Here is a 9993-nt window from a genome sequence, read left to right as displayed (position 1 = left end):
GGTGGGGACAAAATGGCGGTCAGCAGTAAAGAAAATGCTGAACTTCTAGCAAAAACGTTTAGGAAGGTGCACAGCTCTGACAACCTAACCGATGAGGCCAAACACTGTAAGTAATAAGGCATGTTTGGAGAATTCCAAAATACTAGAAAATAAAGAGGAATCAGAAGACCCGATAGACCTGCCATTTAGGATGTTTGAACTGAGAAGAGCTATTAGTAGGGCTAGACAACTAACACCAGGGAAAGATGGTATATGCTATAAAATGTTAGAACAAATGGAAGAAAATGCTCTGAACATGGTGTTAAGACTTAATAATAGGGTTTGGGAAAATGGCCAACTTCTATCAATGTGGAAACAAGCTGTAATAGTGCCTATTCTAAAACAAGGGAAAGATCCGTCGGATCCGGATGGCTACAGACCTATTGCCCTAACCTCTCACTTATGTAAAATCATGGAACGAATGGTCACAGAAAGACTAACATTCTAAATAGAGAGTAAATGTCTTTTATCCCCACATCAAAGTGGGTTCCGTAGGGGTCGAAGTACTATGGACTCTGTCCTATGCTTAGAAGCAGACATCAAGAAAGCACAGACTAACAAAGAAGTAGTAATAGCTGTCTTCTTTGATGTAGAAAAAGCATATGACATGCTGTTGAAAGAAGGGTAACTATTTTAGTTGAATTCAATGGGAATGGGTGGCAGGGTATATAACTGGGTGAAGGACATTTTACTTGATAGGAAAATACAGGTAAGAGTAGATGCAGAATATTCAAATATATATACTGTGGATAATGGAACTCCGCAAGGTAGTGTATGTAGTCCTTTATTATTTAATATAATGATATATTCTCTCAGGTTGAGGAGAACATAGGAAAGTCTATGTACACAGATGACGGAGCACTTTGGGTAAGAGGCCGCAATGTATAATTTGTTAAGAGCAAAATGCAAGCTGCAATAGCGGTGGTGGAGGAAAGGGTCATCAAATGGGGATTCAAGCTGTCTGTAGCAAAAACACAAGTTATTTGCTTCTCGAAACGGCGTAAGATCGCACCCATCGCCCTAAAATTGTATAATAAAAATCTGGAGCAAGTTAAAACTGTCAGATTTTTGGGGATTTGGTTTGATGAAAAGCTCACATGGAACATACATTTAGACAAGGTCAAGAATAAATGTAAAAAAGTCGTCAATATACTCCGGTGTTTGACAGGAAGGAAATGGGGAGCAAGTAGAGCATCATTGCAAAATATATACTGGGCACTCGTGAGATCTGTCCTTGACTATGGGTGTGTAGCTTACATGTCAGCAGCAGAAACAAACCTCAAGAAATTGGATGTACTGCAAGCTCAAGCATTGAGAATCATCAGTGGATCATTCACAACATCTCCGGTATCAGCAATGCAAGTGGAAGTGGGAGAGATGAGCCTGAGGATTAGAAGAGTTAAATTAATGCTGGTATACTGGATTAATCTCCAGGGGCATTGTGGAACTCACCCAACCAAAAGCATTCTGACAGACTGCTGGGAACTCCAACCACACAAGCTTTGGGTGGGTAGGCGATGTAATGGCGGAAAAAGCAGGGTTGTGTCAACTACAGTATTGCCCTGCAGTCTCAATCTCCTCCATTTCTCCCTGGTTATTCCCATCTCCAAAGGTAGACTTTAGGATACAGCAAAAATTGAAGGATAAGTCGAAGCAAATGGCAGCATGGCGCATAGTACAGAATTATTTTGATCAGCACTTCTCAGACTTTCATATTTACGTAATCTAAAGACCCCAAAACAGGATGTGCAGGAGCAGCAGTTTAAATCCTGTGTGAGAGTGAGATCTGCATCAGGCAAAGAGTATCAGATCATGTGTCAGTTTATAACACTTTATACCAGAGCTATTGGCAGTACTATTGGCCCTGCAGTGGCTAGATAGGAGGGAAATTAACAACACCGTAATTGCATCTGACAGTTTCTCAGCACTTTGCAGCTTTCCAACTTTCTCTTAGTGTTCTGCATATCTTTCTCCACACTCCAGTCCAGATGGTGGCGGTAATGCACCGACAAAATGGTTTGCGAACCGCCAATAAACACTAAAAGAAGAAGAAGAAGAAGGTGTTATTGGCGTCATCAGTCCTGACCACAGGCCCTTTCTCAATACCTGAGACGGCGAGAACGGACTTGCGTTCCCGCGAGAATAGACTCGGGAGACAGACTCGGGAGTCCTGACTCGCAGGTTCGGGAGAACGGAGAACGGAATTTCCGCAATCGGAACAGCAGCTGACTTGATGACGTCACGACGTCAGCTGGTCTTGCTAATACGTTCTAATTTAGTTTTTGACTTAAATATTTTACTATTAACAAGCTTTTGTCTCATTTTCATTCAAAATTTGAAATGGTATATAATATTGAGCACCATATATATAATCTAGTCATAGAATAATTAGCTTTATCATTTTAGGAGGAGGAGGTTGGATACACCAAACTATTATACAAAAACTAACTTCATTCATAAAATTACATTACGTTACTTAAATAAAGTAGTATTTAAAAACTTCGACATGAAGTTGTGTTTATTTTCCTCTGTCGTTGTTGCCTGTTGCTGAGGTGAAATGCATTCTGGGATATTTGGCTCTCACAAGAACAGACGAGCCTGCTCCGATGAATGCCCGGCAAAAGTCCACACAAGAAAGCATATTGAGAAAGGGCCTGCAGTCTCTGGACGTCTGAATAAACCTCTGGCGGACTTTCAGCTGCTCACCTTTTTCTGGATCTTTCCTCTGAATCATCTCCCGATATCGTGCTGAGCTATTAGTTAGCTTAGCTATGAGCTATTAGTTAGCTTAGCTATGAGCTATTAGTTAGCTTAGCTATGAGCTATTAGTTAGCTTAGCATGCTAGCTGAAAACAGACCGAAGTTAGAAACACAGCGCTAGTGCGAGGTTAACGGAGAGAAACGGCGTTTTTACTGGGTTTATTTGGAGGAAACGTCTGTGATTCAGTGAAGATGTCTGAAGTCCATGTGCTGAAATATTTAGTGAAGCAGCGACTCGCTGAGACCGCTGAAGAGATATTTGGGCTGTTTGAAAGAACAATAGCAGAGTACGAGGAGGAAGCTTCTAGATTAAAAGAGGACAACGAGCGACTGAAGAAACATCTGCACGCTGTTTTGTACCCTGAAGTCCGCATACAAAGAGCAGGTTGGTTCTCTCCCTCTTCACACTGAATCAGTCACATAAATATCAGTCTACTTTATTTCGGTCAAGTTGGCAAGTGATCAAACGACTCCGACTCCACGGATCGATACCTCTCTGATACCGTAGTATAACTGCGGTCAACTCGGCAGACCCTTGAATTTCAGTGCACCTATATGCTGCCTTTTACGGTAGTAAACATGTATCCGAAATAAAGACTATTTACATTCTGGACAAGGATAGAAGTAACGTTATGTATGTACAGGACTTTTCTGACTACTACTAAAATTTAAATATTTTTATATACGAGAATAGACTCGTGAGACAGACTCCGGAGTCCTGACTCGCAGGTTCGGGTGAACGGACATTTCCGCAATTGGAACAGCAGTTGACTTAATGACGTCAGCTGGTCTTGCTAATACGTTTTAATTTAGTTTTTGACTTAAGTATTTTACTATTCAAAAGCTTTTGTTTCATTTTCATTTAAAATTAGTATAGTATAAAGTATATATAATATTGAGCACCAGATACATATAATCTGTCATAAAATAATTAGCTTTATCATTTTAGGAGGAGGAGGTTGGGTACAGTAAAAAAAATAAACAGTCAATATTTTAATGCACACACACCTACCGTTTGTCTTGTTACGCAAACATCAGGAGGCTGATAATCAGTGTAGTGGTCCTCGTACAGCAAGCTGCTGACCACACATAAAATATCTTACAGAGAACTATACAATAATTTATTACCACCACATTAAAACTTATGAAGACTCGTTATAGTACAGTTAAATCTCATGTATAACTGCTACGGAGACGTGAAAACCAGCGGAGCATTTCACAGAAGACTCGCCGAAAACAGGCTGCTTTCTGCGGGCTGAGATGAGCTGACCGCCCGGTCCTGGAGGGTCTGACGGTCCGTTAACTACGTTGTTACGAAGACTGAATGTTGACAAACCGACTGCAGAAAAGTTGCTTTAACAACTATATTCAGTCATAAAATTACATTATGTTACTTAAATAAAGTAGTATTTTTAAACTTCGACATAAAGTTGTGTTCATTTTTATCTGTCGTTGTTGCCTGTTGCTGAGGTGAGATGCATTCTGGGATACTTGGCTCTCACAAGAACAGACAAGCCTGCTCCGATGCATGCCCGGTAAAATGGGCGGAGCGAGTCGCATCCGGGTATTATGACCGTTCTCGGCCAGATGCGGACTAGAATTGAAACAGTAACAAACATTTACAGCTGGAATTTACTGTGCAGTTATAGTCTCTAAAGCCTATGCATTCCCCTCATTCAAAGAACAACAAAAAATAGTTCTACAAGTACAAAATTAACTTCAGTGTTCGTAGTCTGGCAAATGGTTCGGCCAACCCCAGCGGAGTATTAAGGCTCTAGCATGGTTCTGCAACTGCAGCTACGGCTTTTAGCACAGTTGTGTCGATTGAATAGTTTTAATTCACGGCTCTAAAAGGCTTGCGCATGTTGCAAAGCAATTCACCTTCAGAATAATAAGTAGACGTCACCCGGTGTTTTACCATGACTGCGGTTATGGTTTCATAGTGTAATTGCATGTGTGTAATGGTGTAGTGGCATGTTTTGTATTGTTTTTTAATAAAGGGGATTGCGGAGAATGCGTCTGTTCCGCCCCGATAGAACAGGCAGACACGTGCGCGACAGAAATGTGTCGCATCGCATCAAACGCTCTAAACGTGCCGCAGGTATTTGCGTCCGGCGTGACTGAGAGAGCCCGTTGTTTATCACCCTGAAACAGTTCAACGTTCCGCCATTGTTTTTCCTCCGCATTCAACTCTGGAAACAGTTTGCTCGTTGGCTCGAATCGGGCACGTCATTTTTTCAGTTTGCGAACAGTTTGGCTTTAAGCTGAATAAGAGAGGAGAGCCAATTGGGGTTGCAACGATTAGTCGCCGTAATCAACGACGTTGATTGTATATAGGGCTGCAACAACAAATCGATTAAAATCGCTTATTCGAAGCGTTGGCAACAAATTTCATTATTGATTCGTTGTGTCGCGCGACTATTATGTTTGAGTTTTAAAAGAAAGTTGCGCGCGCCGCGCAGAGCTGAGAAAAAAAAAGTTGAGCGCTCGCGCAGCAGAACAGAAGAGCATTGCTAAGAATAATAAATAAAGAGCAGAGCTGAGGTAGAGGAAAGACCATCGGAGAGACCCGTAATACTGTGAAACATGCGGAGGAAGAGAAACCAATGCGACCTAAATCCTCTGAAATGGGAGGTGCGGGTCCTAGCGGGCAATGGGGGGGCTAGCGGTTTTCTTTGCAGCGCCAGTCTCATCTTTTTCTGTCTAATTGCCGCGCTTGACTTTAAGGTGTAACATTTATTATTGTTCGGTCTGAAACGGCGCGCCCAGTGACGGGTGGTGCAGCAATATTGTTGTCCGGGTGGAAAACGGGAGAAAGATCGGTCCGGGATATTTTCGGGAGGGCCTCTGAAATTCGGGAGGGTTGACATGTCTGATTGTAAGATATGCAAAAGCGACATGGCCTGGCACGGGAGCACCACGGCGATGATTCAGCAACTTAAACATGTTGGAAAAATCTAATCTAAATTTTTTTTTGCCTAATATATTTAATTTGGCGGCTGTAAAGTATACATGCGATGTGTGTTTTTTGTGTTAGTCCATTTTATTTGCTTACTTAGGGATGTTCAAGGAGCAATCTGTTAGTGCAAAACGAATTTAGAAAGTGCACAGTCAGTTCTATTTTTCAATAAAGGGTTGGAAATTAATGTTTTTAAATTTTTTATTTTTTTTATCCGATTCATCGATTAATCGAACAAATAATCGACAGATGAATCGATTATTAAAATAATCGTTAGTTGCAGCTCTAGTCGTATGCTAAAGATTCAGAGCTATGGGTCTCATTCATCTTATCGTAAGGTTTACACATTCCGTGGAAGATGCTTGCTGACGCTATTACTGTATGTTAACCGATTGGTAGCCTCACCGAGTCGCTAGCCGGGTTAAACCTTTCCGGCTGCCGCAGCGCGCCTTTTCGCTCGACACATTTTTTCGAGCCCGATGCTTTGCCCGCTCCGTGTCCCTCGCACTCATTATTTTTTCTGGTTCATTTCGGATATAATTTTTCACATTCCGATTCTAATGTCTAACTATTCTGACAAATAAAACGTCCCTTGTTCTTTGAAATATTCTTCCTTATTATCTTACTCGGAGTGTACTCTCTGCCTGAAGTGGAATGGTCATGAAAGTATAGTTTTCTTTTAAATCTAATCTAAAAATGACAAAATGTAGTCTGGTGATTGAGATATTGAAAGAAATTGGGTTATGTGTGGTATTTTGAGAGGCTTCAATTTTTAATGGTACATCAGAAGCTTCTCGTTATATGTTGACATTAAAGGCCTAAGACCATGATATTGTCAAAGATAACGTTTGCAAAGCGGCATTCCTGCCGTTGCTCCACACGGTTAACGATCACTGACTTGCGAACGCTTCGTCCGACGGCTGCAGGGTTCTTCGGCCGCATTTGTAACCGTCTGGCCAGTGCCCCGAGGAGCAAGGAGTAGCGAGGACCCGTCCAACGCTGCTTGCATCTTTAATTTATATTTGAGTTCATTAACTATATTGTGTGTTTGTATTTTATTATTAGACCTCCAGCAGCTTCTTGTGATTAAGGAAGAGCAGCAGGAGGATCCAGAGCCCCCCAACGTTAAAGAGGAACAGGAGGATCCAGAGCCCCCCAACGTTAAAGAGGAACAGGAGGACCCAGAGCCCCCCAACGTTAAAGAGGAACAGGAGGACCCAGAGCCCCGCCCCACTAAAGAGGAGCAGCTTCAAGGGCTGGAGAAGGTCTTATACACTCCTGTGAAAAGTGAAAATGATGTAAAGGAAGCTCTGTCCTCTCACCTTTATCAGAGACATACTAAACAGATGGAGACAGAAGGTGATGGAGAGGACAGTAGAGTACCAGAACCAGACAGGAACTCTTGTCTAGATTGTCCCTCAGAACCAGATAGCAATGAAAATACTGAAGACTCTTCTGAGCCTAAGGACAGTGATGATCGGAAGGAAACATTTGGTTGCCTTAAAAAGATGAAGAGACACATGATGACCCACACATCAGCGAAACCTTTCAGCTGCTCAGAGTGTGGTAAATGTTTCACTGCAAGTGGAAGTCTTAAGGCACACATGAGATGTCACACAGGAGAAAAGCCTTTTAGCTGCTCAGAGTGTGGTAAATGTTTCCCCGTTAGTGGACGTCTTAAGACACACATGAGATGTCACACAGGGGAAAAGCCTTTTAGCTGCTCAGAGTGTGGTAAATGTTTTAGTGAAAGCGGACAACTGAAGAAACACACGAGATGTCACACAGGGGAAAAACCTTTCAGTTGCTCAGAGTGTGGTAAATGTTTCACTACAAGCGCACACCTGAAGACACACATGATATTTCACACAGGGGCGAAACCTTTCAGCTGCTCACAGTGTGGTAAATGTTTCGCTTTAAGTGGAAGTCTTAAGGCACACATGAGATGTCACACAGGGGAAAAGCCTTACAGCTGTTCAGAGTGTGGTAAATGTTTCACTGTAAATGCAAGTCTAAAGACACACATGAGATGTCACACAGGGGAAAAACCTTTCAGCTGCTCAGAGTGTGGTAAATGTTTCAATGAGAGAAGAAAGCTGAAGACACACATGAGATTTCACACAGGTGAAAAATCTTTTAGCTGCTCAGAGTGTGGTAAATGTTTCACTGTAAATGCAAGTCTAAAGACACACATGAGATGTCACACAGGGGAAAAACCTTTCAGCTGCTCAGAGTGTGGTAAATGTTTCACTGTAAGCACAAGTCTGAAGAGACACATGCTGTATCACACAGGGGAGAAACCTTTTAGCTGCTCACAGTGTGGTAAATGTTTCGCTGAAAGTGGAAGTCTGAAAAAACACATCAGATTTCACACAGGGGAAAAACCCTTTAGCTGCTCACAGTGTGGTAAATGTTTCGCTGATAGTGGAAGTCTTAAGACACACATGAGATGGCACACAGGGGAGAAACCTTTCAGCTGCTCAGAGTGTGGTAAATGTTTCACTGTAAGTGGAAGTCTTAAGACACACATGAGATGTCACACAGGGGAAAAACCTTTCAGTTGCTCAGAGTGTGGTAAATGTTTCCCCGTAAGTGGACGTCTTAAGACACACATGAGATGTCACACAGGGGAAAAACCTTTCAGCTGCTCAGAGTGTGGTAAATGTTTCGATGAGAGAAGAAAGCTGAAGACACACATGAGATGTCACACAGGGGAAAAACCTTTCAGCTGCTCGGAGTGTGGTAAATGTTTCACTGAAAATGGAAGTCTAAAGACACACATGAGATGTCACACAGGGGAAAAACCCTTTAGCTGCTCACAGTGTGGTAAATGTTTCCCCCTAAGTATAAGTCTTAAGATACACATGATATGTCACACAGGGGAAAAACCTTTCAGTTGCTCAGAGTGTGGTAAATATTTTAATATAAAAGGACATCTGAATAGACACATGAGATGTCACACAGGGGAAAAACCTTTCAGTTGCTCAGAGTGTGGTAAATGTTTTACTGTAAAAGGGCATCTGAAAAAACACATGAGATGTCACACAGGGGAGAAACCTTTGAGCTGCTCAGTGTGGTAAATGTTTCACTGTAAAAGGACATCTGAAGCCACACATGAGATGTCACACAGGAGAAAAACCTGTGCTCACATTACATGTTATTTAGCTGACGCTTTTATCTAAAACGACTTACATTGCATTATAACCTGTGCATTACATTTTTGCCTGGGGAGCAATTAGGGGTTAGGTGTCTTGCTCAGGGACACTTCGACATGGCACATGGGGCAGCCGGGATTTGAACCACCAACCTTGCGGCCCCCAGCGCACTGCACAGTGTAGTAAATGTTTTACTGCATTTGGAAGTCTGAAGAGACACATGCTGTATCACACATGGGAGAGACCTTTCAGCTGCTCACATTGTGGTAAATGTCTTGCTGTAAGCAGAAGTCTGAAGACACACATGAGATTTTACGCAGTGAAAAAAACTAATTTGCTCAAAATGTGATAACGGTTTCACTCAAGCAGCTCTCCAGTTTGGTTTCTGAAGTAGTAACAGCATGAAGTTGGGCCCTACTGTATCTAGCTAATGCAGCTCAACCTCCTCCATTGGCTCTTGTTGAATGTCTCTAAAGCCCCTTTGTCACGCAGCAAATGTCCCGGAAACCAGAACCATCTATCTTGATTGCCTGTTCAGGCTTCAGTAAGGGGCCTCTGTTCGTTTTTTTTCAGACCAGCTGCCACAACATGAGTTTACATCTTTGTTGTTCCCCCTGAGGTTTCTTTTTTTCCTCCTTTTTCGGTGGGGGAATATTTTTATCTGCCGATGTGAGGGTTTTGGGACAGAGGATGTTGCATGATTACATACCGTGAAGCCCTCTGAGGCTAGTATGTGATTTTGGACTTTATTAATGAAATTAATTGAAGTCTCTTTAGGCACATGTTTCGTAAATTCATATTCTGAGAACACAACTCCAAAGATAATTACATCCTTCCAATGAATAACCTTAAGTTACGTTGCCTACTGTTAAAATTGTAATTTTTTTATTGACTTTTCAACTTGTAGAAATACAAGTTTGACTGATTTATATGTTCCATTTGTGTTACTGCAGGCTCTCCTATTACCTGCATGATTATTGGTGACCGTCTCAATTCTGTGGTTTTGCATGTTACTTTACTTTCACTTTGTTTTCCCTTTTTTTCAGGAAATATGTTGTTGGGATTTAGATTAGATGTTTT

The 9993-nt window shown here is 41.9% G+C and overlaps 1 protein-coding gene across 1 annotated transcript; it reads left to right on the top strand.

The window, feature by feature from the left end:
- The first annotated feature begins 2585 nt into the window (after window positions 1-2585).
- On the top strand, window positions 2586-9993 carry LOC119220251 (oocyte zinc finger protein XlCOF6-like). The gene is made up of 2 exons (XM_037476109.2): window positions 2586-3184; window positions 6824-9993. Exons 1-2 carry the CDS (start codon window positions 2992-2994, stop codon window positions 8836-8838), a joined length of 2208 nt encoding a protein of 735 aa, XP_037332006.2. The 5' UTR covers window positions 2586-2991; the 3' UTR covers window positions 8839-9993.

The sequence above is a fragment of the Pungitius pungitius genome, chromosome 12 (assembly GCF_949316345.1).
Source record: "Pungitius pungitius chromosome 12, fPunPun2.1, whole genome shotgun sequence".
Lineage (NCBI taxonomy): Eukaryota > Metazoa > Chordata > Actinopteri > Perciformes > Gasterosteidae > Pungitius > Pungitius pungitius.
The sequence above is the reverse complement of the archived record's forward strand: the minus strand, read 5'-3'. Positions and strand labels throughout refer to the sequence as shown.